General features: G+C 47.9%; 1 protein-coding gene across 1 annotated transcript; it reads left to right on the top strand.

Moving 5' to 3' along the window:
• Nucleotides 1-5,455: 5,455 nt before the first annotated feature.
• Nucleotides 5,456-19,097, top strand: LOC137311126 (E3 ubiquitin/ISG15 ligase TRIM25-like). Its single transcript, XM_067978494.1, has 6 exons — nt 5,456-6,020; nt 6,624-6,715; nt 7,789-8,019; nt 9,148-9,170; nt 15,205-15,338; nt 18,543-19,097. Exons 1-6 carry the CDS (start codon nt 5,456-5,458, stop codon nt 19,064-19,066), a joined length of 1,569 nt encoding a protein of 522 aa, XP_067834595.1. The 3' UTR covers nt 19,067-19,097.
• The last annotated feature ends 8,772 nt before the right edge of the window (nt 19,098-27,869 follow it).

The raw sequence follows: 27,869 nt of genomic DNA, 5'->3' as shown, positions 1-27,869 counted from the left end.
TCAGCATGCTTGGTTTCATTGGTCAGAACATTGAATGCAGGAGTTGGGATGTCTTGTTGAAGTTGTACAGGGCATTGGTGAGGCCACACTTGGAGTACTGTGTACAGTTCTGGTCACCCTATTATAGAAAGGATATTATTAAACTAGAAAGAGTGCAGAAAAGATTTACTAGGATGCTACCGGGACTTGATGGTTTGACTTACAGGGAGAGGTTAGACAGACTGGGACTTTATTCCCTGGAGAGTAGGAGGTTAAGGGGTGATCTTATAGAAGTCTATAAAATAATGAGGGGCATAGATAAGGTCGATAGTCAAAATCTTTTCCCAAAGGTAGGGGAGTCTATAACGAGGGGGCACAGATTTAAGGTGAGAGGGGAGAGATACAAAAGGATCCAGAGGGGCAATTTTTTCACTCAAAGGGTGGTGAGTGTCTGGAACGAGCTGCCAGAGGCAGTAGTAGAGGCGGGTACAATTTTGTCTTTTAAAAAGCATTTGGACAGTTACATGGGGAAGATGGGTATCGAGGGATATGGGCCAAGTGCAGGCAATTGGGACTAGCTTAGTGGTATAAACTGGGCGACATGGACATGTTGGGCCGAAGGGCCTGTTTCCATGTTGCAACTTCTATGATTCTATGATTCTATGATTTCCATCTTAAACAGGCAACCCCTTATTCTAAGACTATGCCCCCTCGTTTTAGATTCCTCCATGAGGGGTAACATCCTCTCAGCATCGACCCTATCGAGTCCCCTCAGAATCTTGTATGTTTCAATAAGATCTCCTCTCATTCTTCTAAACTACAATGTGAGTATAGACCCAACTTGTTCAATCTTTCCTCAAAAGACAACCCTGCCATACCCGGAATCAACCGAGTGAACCTTCTCTGAACTGCCTCCAATGCAAGTATGTCCTTCCTTAAATAAGGGCACCAGAACTGTACGCAGCACTCCAGGTGTGGTCTCACCAGCACCCTGTACAGTTGGAGCATGACTTCCCTGCTTTTATACTCCATCCCCTTAGAAATAAAGGCCAATATTCCGTTTGCCTTCCGGATTACCTCTGCACCTGTATGTTGACTTTTTGTGTTTCATGTACGAGAACACCCAGATCCCTCTGTACTGCAGCATTTTGTAGTATTTCTCCATTCAAATAATATTTTGCTTTTTTATTTTTCCTCCCAAAGTGGATGACTTCACATTTTCCCACATTATATTCCATCTGCCAATTTTTTGCCCATTCGCTTAACCTCAATATCCCTTTGCAGACACTTTGTGTCCTCATCACAACTTGCTTTTCGATTCAAGTGGGCTTTTTCAAGAGACAGTAATATTCACACGGGCTTTTTGAAGAGACAGTAATATTCACAGGGGCTTTTTAAAGAGACAGTAATATTCACAGGGGCTTTTTATAGAGACAGTAATATTCACACAGGCTTTTTAAAGAGACAGTAATATTCACACGGGCTTTTTAAAGAGACAGTAATGTTCACACGGGCTTTTTAAAGAGACAGTAATATTCACACAGGCTTTTTAAAGAGACAGTAATATTCACACAGGCTTTTTAAAGAGACAGTAATATTCACACAGGCTTTTTAAAGAGACAGTAATATTCACACGGGCTTTTTAAAGAGACAGTAATATTCACACAGGCTTTTTAAAGAGACAGTAATATTCACACAGGCTTTTTAAAGAGACAGTAATATTCACAGGGGCTTTTTAAAGAGACAGTAATATTCACACAGGCTTTTTAAAGAGACAAATGTAAGGAATCTTACAACACCAGGTTATAGTCCAACAGTTTTATTTGAAAATCACAAGCTTTCGGAGGCTTTCTCCTTCACTCACCTGACGAAGGAGAAAGCCTCCGAAAGCTTGTGATTTTCAAATAAAAATGTTGCACTCTCCCCTGGTGTTGTCAGATTCCTTACATTTGTCCACCCCAGTCCATCACCGGCATCTCCACATCATTTTTAAAGAGACAGTAATATTCACACGGGCTTTTTAAAGAGACAGTAATATTCACACAGGCTTTTTAAAGAGACAGTAATATGCCCACTGGCTTTTTAAAGAGACAGTAATATTCACACAGACACTGTGCTCACGTTCTCCCAGCCCCAATGGAGGGGATTCACCGGCACACAACACATCCCACAGACTCACAGTTCCAGCCCCACAATCTCAGCACCGGCTGTACTGGGAACACACAGCTCACAGGAGGGAGGATTCAGTGGGGAATTGAGGGGAATCTGATCTCCCTTCTGGACATTAAACTGTTGCTCCCTGTTCACTCTGAATTCACCAACACTCCCTCCGGACCCGGGTCTGAGACTCGGACCAATTCCGAGCTGTGAGGAGGGCACAGGAGCAGGAACTCGACCCTCGAATCCCTCGCACTGAACCCGGACTGAAGAAACAGCACCGGGAAATAAAGGGTCAAATCATCAAATAAAGGGTCAAATCATCAAATAAAGGGTCAAATCATCAAATAAAGGGTCAAATCAACAAATAAAGGGTCAAATCAAAAGATAAAGGGTTAAATCAACAAATAAAGGGTCAAATCATCAAATAAAGGGTCAAATCAAAAGATAAAGGGTTAAATCAACAAATAAAGGGTCAAATCATCAAATAAAGGGTTAAATAATCAAATAAAGGGTCAAATCAACAAAAAAAGGGTCAAATCATCAAATAAAGGGTCAAATCATCAAATAAAGGGTCAAATCAACAAATAAAGGGTTAAATCATCAAATAAAGGGTCAAATCATCAAATAAAGGGTCAAATCAACAAATAAAGGGTTAAATCAACAAATAAAGGGTTAAATCATCAAATAAAGGGTCAAATCATCAAATAAAGGGTCAAATCAACAAATAAAGGATCAAATCATCAAATAAAGGGTTAAATCATCAAATAAAGGGTCAAATAGAAATTCCTGATCCCGGTTTAAGATTATAAACAAACCTGGGAATCTTCCCGCTCTCCCCCTGATCACAGTCCGCTGCTCGATGGCGGCGCGGGGGGAGCGGGAGCGCGCGGGGGCGCGCGGGGGGAGCGGGGCGGGGGGTGAGCGGGAGCGCGCGGGGGCGGGGCGGGGGGTGAGCGGGAGGGGGCGGGGGGGGTGAGCGGGAGCGCGCGGGGGCGGGGTGAGCGGGAGCGCGCGGGGGCGGGGCGGGGGGTGAGCGGGAGCGCGCGGGGGCGGGGTGAGCGGGAGCGCGCGGGGCGGGGGGTGAGCGGGAGCGCGCGGGGGCGGGGTGAGCGGGAGTGCGCGGGGCGGGGAGCGGGAGCGCGCGGGGGCGGGGCGAGCGGGAGCGCGCGGGGCGGGGAGCGGGAGCGCGCGGGGCGGGGGGTGAGCGGGAGCGCGCGGGGGCGGGCCCGCGCTGCGAGTTGTGAGCTGAGAGTCAATGCCGTTGATTGTGAGTAAATTGTAATCGGCTTCTGATCAGATCCCCCGACATGGAGCGCGGTCAATCCCCCGCTCACTGGGGCAGTGACCCGAATAGACCGCGAATGGCCCAGATTTGATCCCGGGCTTCTGATCAGTTCCCTTGAGGTTTTGGGCTTTTGGTGTGAGGAGGGGAGGGGAGGGGAGCGGGAGAAATGATCCCGGGCCTTGCTCCTGATCACTCTCATTATCCAGGGACTCCTGCCGGAAACCAGGCCTGTCTGGATGTTCCCCGAGGCCGGCAATGATGCCTCGCCCCCCTCCCCCAGACATCCTGCTCAAGTCTCCTGTCTCCACTCCCCGTCGAGGCTCATCCATCAGCGCTCATTTGGATGAGGTGGGGTCGGACTGCCGGGGCCTCGGGAACCAAACCCCAGCCTCTGTCCACCTTGTCTTCAGGGAGAAAGGATTAGGAGAGAAATCCCATTCTCTTTCCTCACATAACAAACCCCAATCCTGGCCCAGTATTATAGTCCAGGGACTGTCATTACACACAGGACTCATGCAGCAAACCAAAGGCACTTTCACCAACACCACCTTTTATTAAACAACCGTCTCACAGGATTTAGAACCACATTTTGTACAAAGGATCATAAATAAAACAGCACAAACTGAATCTGTTGAAGTGTTTCCCTCAGTAATGAATGTGGGTGTGAGCCGGGGCTCAGTGTGAGCACTCTCGCCTCGGGAGTCACAATGTGATGGTTCAAGTCCCACTCCAGGGACTGGAGCACTAAATCTAGGCTGACACTCCAGTGCAGGACTGAATACTATTTATCCCTCAATCAACACCAGCAAAACACATTATCTGCTCATTATCACATTGCTGTTTGTGGGATCTTGCTGTGCACAAATTGGCTGCTGTGTTTCCAGCTCACAACATTGACTGCACTTCAAAACATTCCACGGGTTAGATTATGAGGAGAGATTACATAAACTAGGCTTGAATTCCCTGGAATATTGAAGGTTAAGGGGTGATTTGATTTAGGATTTTGAAAGGAATTGATCGGGTGGATAGAGAGAAACTTTTTCCGCTGGTGGGGGATTCGAGGACAAGGGGACATAACCTTAAAATCAGAGCCAGGCCATTCAGGAGAGAAGTTCGGAAACACTTCTTCACACAAAGGGTGGGAGAAGTGTGGAACTCTCTCCCACTAAAAGCAGGAGATACTCGCTCAATTAATAATGAAGGATATGTTGCCAAGGTGGGGAAATGGAGTTAGGATACAGATCAGCCATGATCTGATTGAATGGCGGAACAGGCTCGAGGGGCTGAATGGCCTACTCCTGTTCCTATGAGAGACAGAGCACGAGTGAGAGAGAGAAATAAAAAACAGGCTCGGGCTGAGCTGTGATGCTCTCCACGGTCAAATATCCTGCCAGTACTCGATGTCCAAGTTTACATATGAATGCTGGCCACGTGAGGGTGAGTTACTGGAGGCAAACACTGCCTGTTGGGCTGGAACTGGACTTTGGGTTATTGCCTCCTGAGGAGGAAGAGGGTGGAAATTAATCATAAAAATTGGGGGGGGGAGAGAGAGAGGAAAGATTATAATAAACACGTGGACTTCATTATGAGAAGATGGAGTTTATGATCTCTCTTTGCCCCTCTGATGAACCCTTTAACTTTTTCTGTATATTTTTCTATTCCTCCCAGAAATCTCCTTCACCTTCCTCTCTGCAGGATTTGTAAAGGTTATTTTTTCCTCTTTATATCAGTTTTAATTTGTTTCTTCAACCATTTTGGGTCTGGTCTGAGCTGATTAGTTTTCGGTTTGTGTTTACTGAGCCCAGTTTGCTGTATTCTGGATCCAGATTGTAAAATTGTAATCTTGTGTTTCTGATTTTGTTTCTGAACTGCTGCTGCAGGCCTGAAAGGGTTAATCTTCAGACAGAGTCAATCAGGAAATGAAATTAACACCGTCACTCCCTACACTGAGTGTTTATAAGAATTTCACTTCCTGCTCTGGTTCCTCGCTCTCTCTTGTTCTGTGTGAAAGCTGCTTCAGGTGCTGTAGGAATGGAGTCCGGAGCTTTAGAGGATGAATTAACCTGTGCTGTGTGTCTCCAGGTGTACCAGGACCCGGTGGTTTTGTCCTGTCAGCACAGTTTCTGTTTGAAATGTATTGAGGGAGTTTGGGCCCAGACACCAGGCCCAGAAGGGTTTGAGTGTCCTCAGTGTCGCCGGAAATTCAACCCCAGGCCCAGTCTGGAGAGAAACTTCACGCTGTGTAATATTGTGGAAAAATACACCCGGTCACAGCCTCCTTCTGATTCAGCCCGTGTTGTGTGTGAGTCCTGCATCGAGAATCCATCCCCAGCTGTCAAGACGTGTCTGAAATGTGAAGCTTCCTTTTGCTCCCTTCATTTAAAACCACATTTACTGAAAGAGGCCTACAAAGATCACACCCTAATCGAACCTGTGGCTGATCTTACAGACAGGCAGTGCGTTGACCATAAGAAGGTTCTTGAATTCTACTGTAAAGATGATGCAGACTGTGTGTGTGTTTCCTGTACAATAATAGGGAAACATAAATCCCACACACTGCTGAGCCTGGATCAGGCACAAGCTGCAATTAAGGTGAGTGACACAATTCCTGATATTAAATATAGTGAGGGGGAGTTTTCCTGTAGAGCTCAGTAATTCACTGTGTGGGCACCTGTGAGAACTGGCACTCCATGGCACAGGGCTGTAGAGCAGAGCATGTTGTCGCCCTGTGTAACACTGGGGTATTCTGCCATCTGACCAGCAGGGAGAGGACCATCACCAGTGGGGGGAGTGAGGGACACCCACGGGGGGAGACTCAGGGGCTGGGGGGAGAAACTGTTTCTCACAACAAGAAGGAATTGGTGTTTGAGAAATGCTGGTGTGACTGAGTCTGTCTCCCTTTCCCCTCGGCTGATTCCTGGAAATGGAGGAGCTGAGTCCGTGTGAAAATGCAGCACACGGTGCGTCAGTGTGAAAAGAAGCCGGTGTGTGTGTGGTTCCTCAGTTTATACAGGGCAGGGAGCGCCTCTTTACTGAGAGTCACAGAAGGGAATATTTCTGCTCAGGGCCCAGACACTGAGAATCCCCCAAACCACTTTCTATCCACACCCAGTGGCGTCACTCCTGGAACGGAATCATTTCCCTTTTACATTCCAGTTTGAATCCCTTTTAAACACTTTCCAATCACCTTTACAGGAAGAATTGGAGAGCGAAATCGAGAGTCTTCGGGGAGTCCAGCAGAATGGTTCCAGCAAACAGCGAGACTTGGAGAGATCAGAAGCTGAAATAAAGGTGGGTAAAGTGGGACTGGATTTAGAAAGGGTTTCTCTCCCCGCTGAGTCAATGAGCACATCAGAAACAGGCCTTCCAAACCAGGCTGGTTGTGTTGGGGCCGAGTCACTGATTACACTGAGTTCCCCATGTGTTTGATGTGAGGGGGAGCTGCTTAACTCTCCCTGCACCTCCCAGGGAATATTATTACATCACTTGGGCACTGGATTTCCTGAAACGGACACAGTCAGAGGCTGGGAGTTGGAGACTTGCCCTGAAGCCTGTATCAGATGAACATAGAAAGGAAGAGGAAGAAAAGACCATCAGCCCCAGCGAGCCTGCCCCATGCAGACAGGGTTCAATCACACACACCACTGATCCACCCCGAACCATGGACTCACCTGGGAAAGGCAAACAGAAGAGAGAAAAAACACCTGCAGACAATTCAGGACAAACTCTGGGAAATTCCTCCCCAGTTCCCTTTTAAAGGGTGGGAGTAACTCCATACCCCCCACATGTTCAGGGGGTCTGTTCCAGAGATCGAGGACTCTGGGGTCTAACCTAACTCTGTGCCTATGGATTTTATACACAGGCCCTCTAGTCCTACCATCCCGATCCATCTCAAGTACCTCACCCAACGAGTGAGTCCAATAATCCCTCGATCATTTTAAAAACCTCAATCATGTCCCTCTCGGCCTGTCTTTCTCTAAATCGCCCTCCCTCTTGGAGCCGATTCTCAGAACAAAATCCGTCAGACTATGTGTCATTCTGGCCACCGTCCTCTCCAGAGTCTCAATCTCCTTCACCAGGTGTGGGCACCAAAACTAGACCCATCACTCCAGGTGTGGATGGACCAGGTGGCAGTGCCACACACAGTCTAAATACAGTGCTCTTTCTATTAAACTCAAGGCTCAAGGCAACACTCGTTAAACTCTGTTTTCTCTCCCAGTAGACCCCCCCCACTGCTTGTCTATCTTTAACGGGTGATCGAGTAGTGATCGAAACAAACTGTCCCGTCCCTGGAAAGTGCCGTGTGCTCAGGGTAAGAGCTGTGTGGAAGGGCCGTTTGTAATGAGAGTTGGTTTGGGTTTCAGACACGAATCAATGAGCTGAAAGGAAAGCTATCGAAGAGCTTCTCTGAATGGAGGAGACAGCTGGAAGAAGATGAAGAATACGCACTGAAACTGATCGATGAGGAGGGGCTCCGAGCTCTCTCTCAGATTAGAAGCTGTTCTGAAGCATTAAACAAGAGGATGGAACAGATTACATTAATAGATGGAGAAACCCAGAGTCTGGTACAGAAGGACCATCTCTCCTTTATTCAGGTACATCTTCAATATAAACAGGGCCATGTCTGGGGAATGGGGCGTTTCTGTGAGGCTGGTGAGAGGGCTGAATTGTTTGAAGATTGTTGGTGGGGCCCAGCATTGGCGCTGCCCCCTCAGCCCTGCCCTGGGAGTGTTGGCGCTGCCCCCTCGGCCCTGCCCTGGGAGTGTTGGCGCTGCCCCCTCGGCCCTGCCCTGGGAGTGTTGGCGCTGCCCCCTCGGCCCTGCCCTGGGAGTGTTGGCGCTGCCCCCTCGGCCCTGCCCTGGGAGTGTTGGCGCTGCCCCCTCGGCCCTGCCCTGGGAGTGTTGGCGCTGCCCCCTCGGCCCTGCCCTGGGAGTGTTGGCGCTGCCCCCTCGGCCCTGCCCTGGGAGTGTTGGCGCTGCCCCCTCGGCCCTGCCCTGGGAGTGTTGGCGCTGCCCCCTCGGCCCTGCCCTGGGAGTGTTGGCGCTGCCCCCTCGGCCCTGCCCTGGGAGTGTTGGCGCTGCCCCCTCGGCCCTGCCCTGGGAGTGTTGGCGCTGCCCCCTCGGCCCTGCCCTGGGAGTGTTGGCGCTGCCCCCTCGGCCCTGCCCTGGGAGTGTTGGCGCTGCCCCCTCGGCCCTGCCCTGGGAGTGTTGGCGCTGCCCCCTCGGCCCTGCCCTGGGAGTGTTGGCGCTGCCCCCTCGGCCCTGCCCTGGGAGTGTTGGCGCTGCCCCCTCGGCCCTGCCCTGGGAGTGTTGGCGCTGCCCCCTCGGCCCTGCCCTGGGAGTGTTGGCGCTGCCCCCTCGGCCCTGCCCTGGGAGTGTTGGCGCTGCCCCCTCGGCCCTGCCCTGGGAGTGTTGGCGCTGCCCCCTCGGCCCTGCCCTGGGAGTGTTGGCGCTGCCCCCTCGGCCCTGCCCTGGGAGTGTTGGCGCTGCCCCCTCGGCCCTGCCCTGGGAGTGTTGGCGCTGCCCCCTCGGCCCTGCCCTGGGAGTGTTGGCGCTGCCCCAGGATGGAGTGCAGTGAAATGTGGGATTATTGCCCATTCCTGTGACTGGCCCCACCTACTGTTATACACTGAACTCTTTACTCTCAATCCCAAATTCACTCTTTGGTTCCATTGGGTGTTGATTTGTTTGTTGACTGATTTGATCTCCTCTCTTTATTCACAGAACTCGAAGCAGCTCCTTTCCAGGTAAGTTCCTCTCAGTCATACAGTACCTGCTGCTGATAGGGAACCTTCCCCTGTATCTGGGAGAAGAGTGAAAGTAGAATCACCGCTTGGAAACCTTCCCAGATAAGATGCTTTCAAATGGTGGGAATAATTCTCAATTTGCTTTATTAACGTTGTTAGATCATGCACATATAGCTTATACGTCTGGTTAGATATAGGCATGCAGTTTACAGCAGGTTATACAGTTTTATACCCAAACTAGGATTTAAACGCACACTTACTAGGTTTCTCTGACACTCCCTGAGTGGTCACAGAATAGAAAGGATATTATATTACCCGTAAAGGAGAGCTGACGCTGGCCAGGCGTTCCGTTCTTTCTTTCTTGACGTTGTCTCCACGTCCCTGACGTTGGGTCTTTTCCACTTCCGCGATGGTCAGTCTCCGGAGTCTCGCACACTGGCACCAAGCCTGCAATTCTCCAGTCTTATTTCCAAGTCTGTCTTTTCGAATGATGCTGTCTTCTCCTGTTGGCTTAGATTTGCTCGAGTGGTCGGTGTCATCCCCTGATTGGCTCTGTTCCAAGGGGTTAGGTAGCATCACCTCATTACTCCTTTTCTAAATAAGGACTGGTGTCTCATCACAGCCCCTTTGTCTCTTAGAAGCGTAGCTAATTCAAACCGGTTCCGGCCAGCTCAGACCAGTGACTGAACTCCAGGTTACTTCAGTTCAAAAGTTACTTTTGCCTGAGTGTTCGCAATTCGGAATAAACTCAGTAGTTTTTTTGCAGCCCCGGCCAACAATTCTCATCCTTGTTTTAAATCCCTCCATGGCCTCGCCCCTCCCTGTCTCTATAACCTCCTCCAGCCCTCCAACCCCCCGAGAATCATAGAATCATAGAATGATAGAAATTTACAGCACAGAAGGAGGCCATTTGGCCCATCATGTCCGTGCTTGCCAAAAAAGAGCAATTCAGCCTAATCCCACTTTCCATCTCTTGCTCCGTAGCCCTGCAGGTTACGGCACTTCAAGTGCTTGTCCAAGTACTTTTTAAATGCAATGAGGGTTTCTGCCTCTCCCACCCTTTCAGGCAGTGAGTTCCAGACCCCCACCACACTCTGGGTAAAAAAACTTCTCCTCAACTCCCCTCTAATCCTTCTACCAATTACTTAAATTCTATGCCCTCTGATTATTGACCTCTCTGTGAAGGGAAATCGGTCCTTCCTATCTGCTCTATCCAGGCCCCTCATAATTTTATACACCTCAATTGAATCACCTCTCAGCCTCCTCTGTTCCAAAGAAAACAACCCCAGCCTATCCAATCTTTCCTCATCGCTAAAATTCTCCAGTCCTGGCAACATCCTCGTAAATCTCCTCTGTACCCTGTCCAGTGCAATCACATCCTTCCTGTAACGTGGTGACCAGAACTGTACACTGTACTCTAGTTGTGGCCTCACTAGTGTTTTATGCAGTTCTAGCATAACCTCCCTGCTCTTATATTCTGTGCCTCAGTTAATAAAGGAAAGTTTCCCCTTTGCCTTCTTAACCACCTTATCTCCCTGTCCTGCAACCTTCAGTGATCTGTGGACATGCACTCCAAGGTCCCTCTGTTCCTCTACACTTCTCAGTATCCTACCATTTATTGTCTATTCCCTTGCCTTGTTTGCCCTCCCCAAATGCATTACCTCACACTTCTCCGGATTGAATTCCATTTCTCACTTTTCTGCCCACCTGACCAGTCCACTGACCAGAGAACGCTGCGTTCCTCCAATTCTGGCCTTTTGTTCATCCCCGATTTCCTTCACCCGAACATTGGTGGCCGTGCCTTCAGTTCCCTCGGCCCTAAGGTCTGGAATTCCCTCCCTAAATCTCTCCGCCTCTCTCCCTCTCTCTCCTTCCTAAAGATGCTCCTTCAAATCTACCTCTTTGACCAAGCTTTTGGTCACCTGTCCTAATATCTCCTTATGTGGCTCAGTGTGAAGCATCTTGGGACATTTCACTACTTTAAAGGCGCTATATAAATGCAAGTTGTTGTTATTGAGTGACCTGGGCTGTTCCATCGGTGTGTCGAGCTTCTCAGGAACCTGTTAGACAGGAAGTGAGAGAGAGAGAAACCTGCAGTGACCTGTATCTAACCGAGGCTTCCGAAAGGCTCCATGTGTGTCAGTGACAGCTTTATTCCATTGGGTCAGTAAGTGCTGTGTGATTGGCTTGTTCCATCAACCAGCCCATGGAGAAATGAGGAGAGGGGCAGGTCCCAGTGTCAGAGTGACAGTAAAATGTGTTGTGATTGGCTCATTCTATCCACTAACAGAGAAATGAGTCAGTGCTGAGATTTCCCAGTAATGTCACTGTGATTGGACCCTCGGGCCACGATTTTATCTCCGAGGTCCGGGTGGGTTGGGGGCGGGACCGGCTCCTCGGAGACCAGGGAAACCTCCTGCAGACATGGCTCATGATCCCTGTGAGAAACCCCATCAGCGAGGCACAGAGTCAGTACAACGACAGTCACATCACCACCAGGTCTGTCATTGAACATGCGATGTGATGGGCTTCAGGTGCCTGGGTCGATCTGGGGGAGAGCTTCAATACGCACCAGCGAGAGTGGGTAGAATTATAGTCGTCTGTTGTGTCCTGCACAACATCGCGCAACAGAGAGGATTACCAGTGGATGAGGCCCCAGCCATCAACATTGAGGAGGAGGAGCAGGAGGACGAGGATGAGGACGAGGAGGGTGGTTGCTCGTGAGGCCAAGGAGTCACTGATATTTGACCGATTCTCATGAGGACATCTGCAAAGTGAGGATAGTCCAGTCCTCAGACCACCTGGAACGAGCACCACCAACACCAGCACCCCCAGCCCACACAAAACAGTCCAACAACCACACATACACCCACTGTAAACACACCCACTGGGTGGCATCAAGTCTCACCGTTCATGATGAAGCACATGAAAGGGCCCGATCACAAAAGGGACTCAAGAATGGGCAAGATGTGGCAGTAGTGGTGAGAATGATAACATTTAATGTGAATTTAACAAAAACCAAATATAAATGATAAACCTGACAGTCTGTCAGACACTCTTGTGCAAACCCCCGGTGATCACAAAACCTTCACCTTCCTCTTCCTCCTACTTCTACGTGGTGCATCCCCTGTGGCTGTAACAGAGGTAGTGGCAGGTTGCTCAGATTCATACCCTGACTGTTAAGATGCTCTCGGCCGACGCTCTCTGGGTTTTGGAGCCCATGAGGGCCCCTCCAAAGACTGCTCCACCTGCACCTGTGCAGGGGCAGACTCGGCAACCTGGAGAGGAGGCAGCATTGTGGGTACTGGTTGAGAGGGGGTCAAAGGGTGAGACATGGGAACGCTTTGAGTGGTGTCCCCACTTCCATGTCCCCTTTTGCCAACATCCCTCTCCTGGGTCAGGGCCACATCACTCCTACCACCCTGCTGACAACAGTTTGGAGGACATGTGTGATGCCTGGTAAGGCCACTTCTAAAGTTTCTGTCTGCCTGTTTAAGGTGGCAGACATGTTGGCATCCAGAGTCCGCACGCCCATTGTCAGGGCCTGAATGGACTCATTTGTGAGCCATGCTTGAAGCTCAATGGAGGCTCGCCTTCTCTCCATCGCAGACATTCCCGCACTTACCTGTGACAGTATCTCAGATATTCCCGCACGTACCTGTGACACTATCTCAGATATTCCCACACGGACCTGTGACACTATCGCAGATATTCCCGCACGTACCTGTGACACTATCTCAGATATTCCCGCACGTACCTGTGACACTATCTCAGATATTCCCGCACGTCCCTGTGACACTATCTCAGATATTCCCGCACTTACCTGTGACACTATCTCAGATATTCCCGCACGTCCCTGTGACACTATCTCAGATATTCACGCACGTACCTGTGACACTATCTCAGATATTCCCGCACGTACCTGTGACACTATCTCAGATATTCCCGCACTTACCTGTGACACTATCTCAGATATTCCCGCACGTACCTGTGACAGTATCTCAGAGATTCCCTCCTGTACCTGTGACAGTATCTCAGAGATTCCCTCCTGTACCTGGTCCACCATTCCACTAATGCAGGAGTTGGACTCCTCCATCCTCTCCGCTATTGTGGAGAGTGTGCGTGGCACCTGTTCCAGTACCTCGTAAATGTGCTGCTGTCCCTCGATCATTCTCTTTTTAAAGGATGGTCCCCGGAGTTCAGCATCTGCGTCCAGCTGAGCAGAGCCTGGAGAGGAGTGCTCCCACCGACACGGACTCTCCACAGCTGCCTCTGCCACCAGTGCCTGCTCGTGCTCACTTGTGTGTGGTGACTCACTCGGTACCAACCCAACGAACTCACTACTAGGACCCATCGAGGTGTGAGTATCTGTGCTGGTGGAGGGCTCACTAAGATGTGACGGTGCACCCTCAGAGGCCGGGAGCTCCTCTGAGGAATCGCCCTCTGCCATCACTTCGGTCGTTGAAGGGCCTGTGAGAGAACAGAAGGCAATATTAAGCATCATCACAGATGTGTCATGTTGCGATGAGCAGACTGAGGTGTTCAACATGCCAATCGTTGTTAACATCAATTCATGTTGTGTGTGATGAATGTTAAAGTTGTGTCACCAGATGTTTGTGGGGGGCCAGTCTCGCCGTCCCCGATGGACAGGCACTCGAGGGTGCGTCTGATCTGCAGGGCCTCCTCCTCCACCTCTGTGAGGACCACTATGAGTTGTGGCCCCCCCTCCAGTCCTCACCCTCTCCCGTGTATTTTGAGCTCTTCTCCGACGAGGGGAGAAAGTACAGACGTGTGAGTGAGTGAGGGTGAAGTGGTCAGCCAATGAATGCATTGCTTTGGGTGAGGCTGACCGTGAAAGAGGTGCATCAGAGGTTGAGTATCAGACAGAGACATCACATTGGATGAGGATTGGGGTGAGTGGTAGTGGTGGGGGGACTAATGGGGAGGTGAGGAAGTGCTGAGGAAGTGAAGGTAAGTTGAGGATGAGCTTTAAGTGGGTGTGAGGAGTGATGTGATGGCAGTGCAGAGTGAGAGGGGGTGAGGGTGGGGGAGTGATGTGCACCACGGATTGCAGGAGAATCAGGAAGTGTGCTCACTTTTGCTGACCTGGTTAGGTCATTGAAACGCTTCCTGAACTGCACCCAAGTGCGGGAGATGTTGCTCCTGCTGGTCACCTCCTCAGCCACCTCGAGCCAGGCCTTCTTGGTGGCAGAGGCAGGCCACTTCCTCCTGTCCGCCGGGTAAAATATTTCCCTCCTCCTCCTCTCCCTGGCCAGCAGCACCTCAAGTGAGGAGTCACTAAATCGTGGAGCTGCCTTGTCCCTCTGCTGCTCCATTCTGCCTGGTTGTTCCTTTGTGCAGCAAAAGTCATTGCATCAATGGCCCTTTAAATACGGACACTCCCACTGACAGCAGGTCATGTGGGTGCGCAGTCCGCCCGCTGCGCAGCTTTCAGACGGCAAACCCGCCACCAACGTTAAGGGCCATCAATTAAGTCGCGATCGTGTGGGGAAAGGTGGGGATTAATTTTTCGGGTTTCCCGCGGGCCCCTTGACCCCCGGCTGGCATCCCACAGGCAGATTAAAATCATGGCCTCAGTGAGGGAATCCCTCCGATCCCAGGTCCCTGGGAGGCTGTTCCTTCTCCTCTCCTCACTTCACATGATTGTAGAGAGTGTGATCCTGCAGAGAGGGGGGAGCACAGACTGGAGACCCTCGGGATAATAATAATTATTAATAATGGAAAGATGAGGGCTCCAGTACAGAGAAACTGGACTGAACACAGACGGCTTTGAAAATCACAAACTGAGCTGAAGTGGCAGCAAACCAGGATCCCACTGCACGTGTGGAGATCAGTGTGAATGCAGGGAGACTGCAAATCCCGGGATTCTGCCATTTTCAGGATGGGTTGCTGCGGGGTCTCAGTACGAGCATTAGAAGGGGTGCAGGTTGTTGCACTGATCACTCGTTCCCCTTTGGGTTTCTGATCTGAAATGTCCCCACTGATAAAAACATTCTCTCCTCTTTCATTCCAGAGTGACTGAGACTCAGAGAGTCATAGACCCAGATGTTCCAGCGCTCACCCTGAACCTGTCCAATATATCTCAACTTATCCAGAAGAGGCTGAATGGATCGGAAAAGTATCACTCAGACATATTGGGAATCATTGGTAAGAACGTGCAGCTTTTCTCCAATATAAGGGACTGAGAGCAGGTCGGGTGAGTTGTGTTCAGACAGCTGGGAATATCCAAAATAATTCAGGAACTAACAAAGACACAGACACACACGCCCTGTCACAGAGACTCACACAGACGCACACGCCCTGTCACAGAGACTCACACAGACACACACGCCCTGTCACAGAGACTCACACAGACGCACACGCCCTGTCACAGAGACTCACACAGACACACACGCCCTGTCACAGAGACTCACACAGACACACACGCCCTGTCACAGAGACTCACACAGACACACACGCCCCGTCACAGAGAGTCACACAGACACACACGCCCTGTCACAGAGACTCACACAGACACACACGCCCTGTCACAGAGACTCACACAGACACGCACGCCCCGTCACAGAGAGTCACACAGACACACACGCCCTGTCACAGAGACTCACACAGACACACACGCCCTGTCACAGAGACTCACACAGACACACACGCCCCGTCACAGAGAGTCACACAGACACACACGCCCTGTCACAGAGACTCACACAGACACACACGCCCTGTCACAGAGACTCACACAGACACACACGCCCTGTCACAGAGACTCACACAGACACACACGCCCCGTCACAGAGACTCACACAGACACACACGCCCCGTCACAGAGACTCACACAGACACACACGCCCCGTCACAGAGACTCACACAGACACACACGCCCCGTCACAGAGACTCCCACAGACACACACGCCCCGTCACAGAGACTCACACAGACACACACGCCCTGTCACAGAGACTCCCACAGACACACACGCCCTGTCACAGAGACTCCCACAGACACACACGCCCTGTCACAGAGACTCACACAGACACACACGCCCTGTCACAGAGACTCACACAGACACACACGCCCTGTCACAGAGACTCACACAGACACACACGCCCTGTCACAGAGACTCACACAGACACACACGCCCTGTCACAGAGACTCCCACAGACACACACGCCCTGTCACAGAGACTCCCACAGACACACACGCCCCGTCACAGAGACTCACACAGACACACACGCCCCGTCACAGACTCCCACAGACACACACACAGACACAGAAAGTTATCAACACAATCAATAAATACACAAACATGGACAGATACTGGGATCACGGGAAGAGCGGGAATATCGCAAGGTCTGTTTATAATCTTACACAAGGATCACGGGGGCAGTGATTCATTTCTGTTTAACTCTTTGTTTTTCTCTGGTGTTTCTTCAGTCAGGGTTTAGCTCAGAGGATTCGAGGGTCGAGTTCCTGCACCTCTTTCCTCTCCACAACTCGGAATTGGTCCGAGTCTCAGATTCAGGGCTGGAGGGGGGTCCTGGGGAACTCACAGTGAACAGGGACTAACCGAAGGGACATAAGATTCATCCGAATTCTCAGGTGAATCCGCGGTACTGTTTGTAAACTGATGGAGGCTTTAATCAAGCTGTGGGCAGGATGGGACAGTAACAGGAAGGAGAGAGCCCAGGGCACACTCCTGTATTCAGGATGGAACAGTAACAGGAGGGAGAGAGCCCAGGGCACACTCCTGTATTCAGGATGGAACAGTAACAGGAGGGAGAGAGCCCAGGGCACACTCCTGTATTCAGGATGGAACATTAACAGGAGGGAGAGAGCCCAGGGCACACTCCTGTATTCAGGATGGGACAGTAACAGGAGGGAGAGAGCCCAGGGCACACTCCTGTATTCAGGATGGAACATTAACAGGAGGGAGAGAGCCCAGGGCACACTCCTGTATTCAGGATGGGACAGTAACAGGAGGGAGAGAGCCCAGGGCACACTCCTGTATTCAGGATGGGACAGTAACAGGAGGGAGAGAGCCCAGGGCACACTCCTGTATTCAGGATGGGACAGTAACAGGAGGGAGAGAGCCCAGGGCACACTCCTGTATTCAGGATGGAACAGTAACAGGAAGGAGAGAGCCCAGGGCACACTCCTGTATTCAGGATGGAACAGTAACAGGAGGGAGAGAGCCCAGGGCACACTCCTGTATTCAGGATGGAACAGTAACAGGAGGGAGAGAGCCCAGGGCACACTCCTGTATTCAGGATGGAACATTAACAGGAGGGAGAGAGCCCAGGGCACACTCCTGTATTCAGGATGGGACAGTAACAGGAGGGAGAGAGCCCAGGGCACACTCCTGTATTCAGGATGGAACATTAACAGGAGGGAGAGAGCCCAGGGCACACTCCTGTATTCAGGATGGGACAGTAACAGGAGGGAGAGAGCCCAGGGCACACTCCTGTATTCAGGATGGGACAGTAACAGGAGGGAGAGAGCCCAGGGCACACTCCTGTATTCAGGATGGGACAGTAACAGGAGGGAGAGAGCCCAGGGCACACTCCTGTATTCAGGATGGAACAGTAACAGGAGGGAGAGAGCCCAGGGCACACTCCTGTATTCAGGATGGGACAGTAACAGGAGGGAGAGAGCCCAGTGCACACTCCTGTATTCAGGATGGAACAGTAACAGGAGGGAGAGAGCCCAGGGCACACTCCTGTATTCAGGATGGAACAGTAACAGGAGGGAGAGAGCCCACGGCACACTCCTGTGTTCAGGATGGAACAGTAACAGGAGGGAGAGAGCCCAGGGCACACTCCTGTATTCAGGATGGAACAGTAACAGGAGGGAGAGAGCCCAGGGCACACTCCTGTATTCAGGATGGAACAGTAACAGGAGGGAGAGAGCCCAGGGCACACTCCTGTATTCAGGATGGGACAGTAACAGGAGGGAGAGAGCCCAGGGCACACTCCTGTGAGCTGTGTGTTCCCAGTACAGCCGGTGCTGAGATTGTGGGGCTGGAACTGTGAGTCTGTGGGATGTGTTGTGTGCCGGTGAATCCCCTCCATTGTGTCTGGGAGAACGTGAGCACAGTGCCAGGGGCTTGTGTGATTAAACTGACTGCTACTGTGTGTCTCCACTGCAGTGTTTGCACTGAGTGTGCAGCACTGGGACCCACACACTGCTATTTAACAGGGATTCTGATTGAAGGTCATTGATTTAACATGGGATGAATCCAGTCTAAGAGGTAATATGGGGCTGACACTGTCTGGGAAATACTGACTCTCCCACCCTGCAGCTGTCAATCATTGATCTGAGTGGAATAACCCTGTCTGACCAATCTCTTCTCTCCTCTCTAGGGCAAAGGTCACCGATGAGCCTGGATCCAAAGACAGTAAACTGGAACTTGGTTCTGTCTGATGATCTGAGATCAGTAACATGGACTGAATGGAAACAGCCCTACCCACCTCACCCAGAGAGGTTTAAAGACCATCCCCAAGTCCTCTGCTCCCAGAGTTTCTCCTCAGGATCCCATTCCTGGGATACAGAGACTGATGGGAAGGACTGGGGAATAGGGATTGTGTGTGGGAGTGTAGAGAGGGAGGGGGACAAGTCTGATCTTGGGGACAACAGTAAATCCTGGTGTTTATATTTTTATGATAATTATTTTCTCAGAGCCGCTCACAATTCCCAGTTCACTGACCTCCCACTGACCCCGTCTAACATCAGGATCCGAGTTCAGTTGGACTACGAGGCCGGGACTCTGTCATTTCACCGGGTCACTGACTCACTGAGACATTTACACACATTTCAAACCACATTCACTGAACCCGTGTTTCCAGCATTTTATTGTAGGAATAAATCCCTAAAACTGTTAAATTAATCTGAGAATTGGATGACATCACTTCCTGTTTCTGGATCTTGAGGTGACATCACTCCTGGGTCTTCCCCCCTTCTGATGATGTCAATTCCAGGTCTGCCCCCCCCTCCCATTCTGATGATGTCACTTCCAGGTCTGCCCACCTTCTTATGATGTCACTTCCCGGTCTGCCCCGTTCTGATGATGTCACTTCCAGGTCTGCCCCCCTCTGATGATGTCACTTCCAGGTCTGCCCCCCTTCTGATGATGTCACTTCCAGGTCTGCCCCGCTTCTGATGATGTCACTTCCAGGTCTGCCCCCCTTCCGATGATATCACTTCCAGGTCTGCTCCCCCCTTCTGATGATGTCATTTCCAGGTGTGACACTCTTGTGTTCCAATTGATTGTTTTCTTCAGTTGTATAATTTTACTTTAGTTCCATAATTGTAGTGGGATTAATCTCAGTAATGAATCGTAGTAACGGCAGGTGTGACTGTATTAATCTCAGTAATGAATCGTAGTAACGGCAGGTGTGACTGTATTAATCTCAGTAATGAATCGTAGTAACGGCAGGTGTGACTGTATTAATCTCAGTAATGAATCGTAGTAACGGCCGGTGTGACTGTATTAATCTCAGTAATGAATCGTAGTAACGGCAGGTGTGACTGTATTAATCTCAGTAATGAATCGTAGTAACGGCAGGTGTGACTGTATTAATCTCAGTAATGAATCGTAGTAACGGCAGGTGTGACTGTATTAATCTCAGTAATGAATCGTAGTAACGGCAGGTGTGACTGTATTAATCTCAGTAATGAATCGCAGTAACGGCCGGTGTGACTGTATTAATCTCAGTAATGAATCGTAGTAATGGCCGGTGTGACTGTATTAATCTCAGTAATGAATCGTAGTAACGGCAGGTGTGACTGTATTAATCTCAGTAATGAATCGTAGTAACGGCAGGTGTGACTGTATTAATCTCAGTAATGAATCGCAGTAACGGCAGGTGTGACTGTATTAATCTCAGTAATGAATCGCAGTAACGGCAGGTGTGACTGTATTAATCTCAGTAATGAATCGTAGTAATGGCCGGTGTGACTGTATTAATCTCAGTAATGAATCGTAGTAACGGCAGGTGTGACTGTATTAATCTCAGTAATGAATCGCAGTAACGGCAGGTGTGACTGTATTAATCTCAGTAATGAATCGTAGTAACGGCAGGTGTGACTGCATTAATCTCAGTAATGAATCGTAGTAACGGCCGGTGTGACTGTATTAATCTCAGTAATGAATCGTAGTAACGGCAGGTGTGACTGTATTAATCTCAGTAATGAATCGTAGTAACGGCCGGTGTGACTGTATTAATCTCAGTAATGAATCGTAGTAACGGCAGGTGTGACTGTATTAATCTCAGTAATGAATCGTAGTAACGGCAGGTGTGACTGTATTAATCTCAGTAATGGATCGTAGTAACGGCAGGTGTGACTGTATTAATCTCAGTAATGAATCGTAGTAACGGCCGGTGTGACTGTATTAATCTCAGTAATGAATCGTAGTAACGGCCGGTGTGACTGTATTAATCTCAGTAATGAATCGTAGTAACGGCAGGTGTGACTGTATTAATCTCAGTAATGAATCGTAGTAACGGCCGGTGTGACTGTATTAAACTCAGTAATGAATCGTAGTAACGGCAGGTGTGACTGTATTAATCTCAGTAATGAATCGTAGTAACGGCAGGTGTGACTGTATTAATCTCAGTAATGAATCGTAGTAACGGCCGGTGTGACTGTATTAATCTCAGTAATGAATCGCAGTAACGGCCGGTGTGACTGTATTAATCTCAGTAATGAATCGTAGTAACGGCAGGTGTGACTGTATTAATCTCTGTAATGAATCGTAGTAACGGCCGGTGTGACTGTATTAATCTCAGTAGTGAATCGTAGTAACGGCCGGTGTGACTGTATTAATCTCAGTAATGAATCGTAGTAACGGCCGGTGTGACTGTATTAATCTCAGTAATGAATCGTAGTAACGGCCGGTGTGACTGTATTAATCTCAGTAATGAATCGTAGTAACGGCCGGTGTGACTGTATTAATCTCAGTAATGAATCGTAGTAACGGCAGGTGTGACTGTATTAATCTCAGTAATGAATCGTAGTAACGGCAGGTGTGACTGTATTAATCTCAGTAATGAATCGTAGTAACGGCAGGTGTGACTGTATTAATCTCAGTAATGAATCGTAGTAACGGCAGGTGTGACTGTATTAATCTCAGTAATGAATCGTAGTAACGGCAGGTGTGACTGTATTAATCTCAGTAATGAATCGTAGTAACGGCAGGTGTGACTGTATTAATCTCAGTAATGAATCGCAGTAACGGCCGGTGTGACTGTATTAATCTCAGTAATGAATCGTAGTAATGGCCGGTGTGACTGTATTAATCTCAGTAATGAATCGTAGTAACGGCAGGTGTGACTGTATTAATCTCAGTAATGAATCGTAGTAACGGCAGGTGTGACTGTATTAATCTCAGTAATGAATCGCAGTAACGGCAGGTGTGACTGTATTAATCTCAGTAATGAATCGCAGTAACGGCAGGTGTGACTGTATTAATCTCAGTAATGAATCGTAGTAATGGCCGGTGTGACTGTATTAATCTCAGTAATGAATCGTAGTAACGGCAGGTGTGACTGTATTAATCTCAGTAATGAATCGCAGTAACGGCAGGTGTGACTGTATTAATCTCAGTAATGAATCGTAGTAACGGCAGGTGTGACTGCATTAATCTCAGTAATGAATCGTAGTAACGGCCGGTGTGACTGTATTAATCTCAGTAATGAATCGTAGTAACGGCAGGTGTGACTGTATTAATCTCAGTAATGAATCGTAGTAACGGCCGGTGTGACTGTATTAATCTCAGTAATGAATCGTAGTAACGGCAGGTGTGACTGTATTAATCTCAGTAATGAATCGTAGTAACGGCAGGTGTGACTGTATTAATCTCAGTAATGGATCGTAGTAACGGCAGGTGTGACTGTATTAATCTCAGTAATGAATCGTAGTAACGGCCGGTGTGACTGTATTAATCTCAGTAATGAATCGTAGTAACGGCCGGTGTGACTGTATTAATCTCAGTAATGAATCGTAGTAACGGCAGGTGTGACTGTATTAATCTCAGTAATGAATCGTAGTAACGGCCGGTGTGACTGTATTAAACTCAGTAATGAATCGTAGTAACGGCAGGTGTGACTGTATTAATCTCAGTAATGAATCGTAGTAACGGCAGGTGTGACTGTATTAATCTCAGTAATGAATCGTAGTAACGGCCGGTGTGACTGTATTAATCTCAGTAATGAATCGCAGTAACGGCCGGTGTGACTGTATTAATCTCAGTAATGAATCGTAGTAACGGCAGGTGTGACTGTATTAATCTCTGTAATGAATCGTAGTAACGGCCGGTGTGACTGTATTAATCTCAGTAGTGAATCGTAGTAACGGCCGGTGTGACTGTATTAATCTCAGTAATGAATCGTAGTAACGGCCGGTGTGACTGTATTAATCTCAGTAATGAATCGTAGTAACGGCCGGTGTGACTGTATTAATCTCAGTAATGAATCGTAGTAACGGCCGGTGTGACTGTATTAATCTCAGTAATGAATCGTAGTAACGGCCGGTGTGACTGTATTAATCTCAGTAATGAATCGTAGTAACGGCCGGTGTGACTGTATTAATCTCAGTAGTGAATCGTAGTAACGGCCGGTGTGACTGTATTAATCTCAGTAATGAATCGTAGTAACGGCCGGTGTGACTGTATTAATCTCAGTAATGAATCGTAGTAACGGCCGGTGTGACTGTATTAATCTCAGTAATGAATCGTAGTAACGGCCGGTGTGACTGTATTAATCTCAGTAATGAATCGTAGTAACGGCAGGTGTGACTGTATTAATCTCAGTAATGAATCGTAGTAACGGCAGGTGTGACTGTATTAATCTCAGTAATGAATCGTAGTAACGGCCGGTGTGACTGTATTAATCTCATTAATGAATCGTAGTAACGGCCGGTGTGACTGTATTAATCTCAGTAATGAATCGTAGTAACGGCAGGTGTGACTGTATTAATCTCAGTAATGAATCGTAGTAACGGCAGGTGTGACTGTATTAATCTCAGTAATGAATTGTAGTAACGGCAGGTGTGACTGTATTAATCTAAGTAATGAATCGTAGTAACGGCCGGTGTGACTGTATTAATCTCAGTAATGAATCGTAGTAACGGCAGGTGTGACTGTATTAATCTCAGTAATGAATCGTAGTAACGGCCGGTGTGACTGTATTAATCTCAGTAATGAATCGTAGTAACGGCCGGTGTGACTGTATTAATCTCAGTAATGAATCGTAGTAACGCCGGTGTGACTGTATTAATCTCAGTAATGAATCGTAGTAACGGCAGGTGTGACTGTATTAATCTCAGTAATGAATCGTAGTAACGGCCGGTGTGACTGTATTAATCTCAGTAATGAATCGTAGTAACGGCCGGTGTGACTGTATTAATCTCAGTAATGAATCGTAGTAACGGCAGGTGTGACTGTATTAATCTCAGTAATGAATCGTAGTAACGGCCGGTGTGACTGTATTAATCTCAGTAATGAATCGTAGTAACGGCAGGTGTGACTGTATTAATCTCAGTAATGAATCGTAGTAACGGCAGGTGTGACTGTATTAATCTCAGTAATGAATCGTAGTAACGGCAGGTGTGACTGTATTAATCTCAGTAATGAATCGTAGTAACGGCCGGTGTGACTGTATTAATCTCAGTAATGAATCGTAGTAACGGCAGGTGTGACTGTATTAATCTCAGTAATGGATCGCAGTAACGGCCCGTGTGACTGTATTAATCTCAGTAATGAATCGTAGTAACGGCAGGTGTGACTGTATTAATCTCAGTAATGAATCGTAGTAACGGCAGGTGTGACTGTATTAATCTCAGTAATGAATCGTAGTAACGGCAGGTGTGACTGTATTAATCTCAGTGGTGAATCGTAGTAACGATCGGTGTGACTGTATTAATCTCAGTAATGAATCGTAGTAACGGCGGGTGTGACTGTATTAATCTCAGTAATGAATCGTAGTAACGGCCGGTGTGACTGTATTAATCTCAGTAATGAATCGTAGTAACGGCAGGTGTGACTGTATTAATCTCAGTAATGAATCGTAGTAACGGCCGGTGTGACTGTATTAATTTCAGTAATGAATCGTAGTAACGGCCGGTGTGACTGTATTAATCTCAGTAATGAATCGTAGTAACGGCCGGTGTGACTGTATTAATCTCAGTAATGAATCGTAGTAACGGCCGGTGTGACTGTATTAATCTCAGTAATGAATCGTAGTAACGGCCGGTGTGACTGTATTAATCTCAGTAATGGATCGTAGTAACGGCAGGTGTGACTGTATTAATCTCAGTAATGAATTGTAGTAACGGCCGGTGTGACTGTATTAATCTCAGTAATGAATCGTAGTAACGGCAGGTGTGACTGTATTAATCTCAGTAATGGATCGCAGTAACGGCCGGTGTGACTGTATTAATCTCAGTAATGAATCGTAGTAACGGCCGGTGTGACTGTATTAATCTCAGTAATGAATCGTAGTAACGGCCGGTGTGACTGTATTAATCTCAGTAATGAATCGTAGTAACGGCAGGTGTGACTGTATTAATCTCAGTAATGAATCGTAGTAACGGCAGGTGTGACTGTATTAATCTCAGTAATGAATTGTAGTAACGGCAGGTGTGACTGTATTAATCTAAGTAATGAATCGTAGTAACGGCCGGTGTGACTGTATTAATCTCAGTAATGAATCGTAGTAACGGCAGGTGTGACTGTATTAATCTCAGTAATGAATCGTAGTAACGGCCGGTGTGACTGTATTAATCTCAGTAATGAATCGTAGTAACGGCCGGTGTGACTGTATTAATCTCAGTAATGAATCGTAGTAACGGCCGGTGTGACTGTATTAATCTCAGTAATGAATCGTAGTAACGGCAGGTGTGACTGTATTAATCTCAGTAATGAATCGTAGTAACGGCCGGTGTGACTGTATTAATCTCAGGAATGAATCGTAGTAACGGCCGGTGTGACTGTATTAATCTCAGTAATGAATCGTAGTAACGGCAGGTGTGACTGTATTAATCTCAGTAATGAATCGTAGTAACGGCCGGTGTGACTGTATTAATCTCAGTAATGAATCGTAGTAACGGCAGGTGTGACTGTATTAATCTCAGTAATGAATCGTAGTAACGGCAGGTGTGACTGTATTAATCTCAGTAATGAATCGTAGTAACGGCAGGTGTGACTGTATTAATCTCAGTAATGAATCGTAGTAACGGCCGGTGTGACTGTATTAATCTCAGTAATGAATCGTAGTAACGGCAGGTGTGACTGTATTAATCTCAGTAATGGATCGCAGTAACGGCCCGTGTGACTGTATTAATCTCAGTAATGAATCGTAGTAACGGCAGGTGTGACTGTATTAATCTCAGTAATGAATCGTAGTAACGGCAGGTGTGACTGTATTAATCTCAGTAATGAATCGTAGTAACGGCAGGTGTGACTGTGTTAATCTCAGTGGTGAATCGTAGTAACGGTCGGTGTGACTGTATTAATCTCAGTAATGAATCGTAGTAACGGCGGGTGTGACTGTATTAATCTCAGTAATGAATCGTAGTAACGGCCGGTGTGACTGTATTAATCTCAGTAATGAATCGTAGTAACGGCCGGTGTGACTGTATTAATCTCAGTAATGAATCGTAGTAACGGCAGGTGTGACTGTATTAATCTCAGTAATGAATCGTAGTAACGGCCGGTGTGACTGTATTAATTTCAGTAATGAATCGTAGTAACGGCCGGTGTGACTGTATTAATCTCAGTAATGAATCGTAGTAACGGCCGGTGTGACTGTATTAATCTCAGTAATGAATCGTAGTAACGGCCGGTGTGACTGTATTAATCTCAGTAATGAATCGTAGTAACGGCCGGTGTGACTGTATTAATCTCAGTAATGGATCGTAGTAACGGCAGGTGTGACTGTATTAATCTCAGTAATGAATTGTAGTAACGGCCGGTGTGACTGTATTAATCTCAGTAATGAATCGTAGTAACGGCAGGTGTGACTGTATTAATCTCAGTAATGGATCGCAGTAACGGCCGGTGTGACTGTATTAATCTCAGTAATGAATCGTAGTAACGGCCGGTGTGACTGTATTAATCTCAGTAATGAATCGTAGTAACGGCCGGTGTGACTGTATTAATCTCAGTAATGAATCGTAGTAACGGCCGGTGTGACTGGATTAATCTCAGTAATGAATCGTAGTAACGGCCGGTGTGACTGTATTAATCTCAGTAATGAATCGGAGTAACGGCAGGTGTGACTGTATTAATCTCAGTAATGAATCGTAGTAACGGCCGGTGTGACTGTATTAATCTCAGTAATGAATCGTAGTAACGGCAGGTGTGACTGTATTAATCTCAGTAATGAATCGTAGTAACGGCAGGTGTGACTGTATTAATCTCAGTAATGAATCGTAGTAACGGCAGGTGTGACTGTATTAATCTCAGTCATGAATCGTAGTAACGGCCGGTGTGACTGTATTAATCTCAGTAATGAATCGTAGTAACGGCAGGTGTGACTGTATTAATCTCAGTAATGAATCGTAGTAACGGCAGGTGTGACTGTATTAATCTCAGTAATGAATCGTAGTAACGGCAGGTGTGACTGTATTAATCTCAGTAATGAATCGTAGTAACGGCCGGTGTGGCTGTATTAATCTCAGTAATGAATCGTAGTAACGGCCGGTGTGACTGTATTAATCTCAGTAATGAATCGTAGTAACGGCAGGTGTGACTGTATTAATCTCAGTAATGAATCGTAGTAACGGCAGGTGTGACTGTATTAATCTCAGTAATGAATCGTAGTAACGGCAGGTGTGACTGTATTAATCTAAGTAATGAATCGTAGTAACGGCCGGTGTGACTGTCTTAATCTCAGTAATGAATCGTAGTAACGGCAGGTGTGACTGTATTAATCTCAGTAATGAATCGTAGTAACGGCAGGTGTGACTGTATTAATCTCAGTCATGAATCGTAGTAACGGCCGGTGTGACTGTATTAATCTCAGTAATGAATCGTAGTAACGGCAGGTGTGACTGTATTAATCTCAGTAATGAATCGTAGTAACGGCAGGTGTGACTGTATTAATCTCAGTAATGAATCGTAGTAACGGCAGGTGTGACTGTATTAATCTCAGTAATGAATCGTAGTAACGGCCGGTGTGACTGTATTAATCTCAGTAATGAATCGTAGTAACGGCCGGTGTGACTGTATTAATCTCAGTAATGAATCGTAGTAACGGCAGGTGTGACTGTATTAATCTCAGTAATGAATCGTAGTAACGGCAGGTGTGACTGTATTAATCTCAGTAATGAATCGTAGTAACGGCAGGTGTGACTGTATTAATCTAAGTAATGAATCGTAGTAACGGCCGGTGTGACTGTCTTAATCTCAGTAATGAATCGTAGTAACGGCAGGTGTGACTGTATTAATCTCAGTAATGAATCGTAGTAACGGCCGGTGTGACTGTATTAATCTCAGTAATGAATCGTAGTAACGGCCGGTGTGACTGTATTAATCTCAGTAATGAATCGTAGTAACGGCCGGTGTGACTGTATTAATCTCAGTAATGAATCGTAGTAACGGCAGGTGTGACTGTATTAATCTCAGTAATGAATCGTAGTAACGGCCGGTGTGACTGTATTAATCTCAGTAATGAATCGTAGTAACGGCC

This window comes from Heptranchias perlo, unplaced genomic scaffold (genome assembly GCF_035084215.1).
Source record: "Heptranchias perlo isolate sHepPer1 unplaced genomic scaffold, sHepPer1.hap1 HAP1_SCAFFOLD_301, whole genome shotgun sequence".
Taxonomy (NCBI): Eukaryota; Metazoa; Chordata; class Chondrichthyes; order Hexanchiformes; family Hexanchidae; genus Heptranchias; species Heptranchias perlo.
Note: the sequence above shows the minus strand (reverse complement) of the source record. Positions and strands in the feature narration are given on the sequence as shown.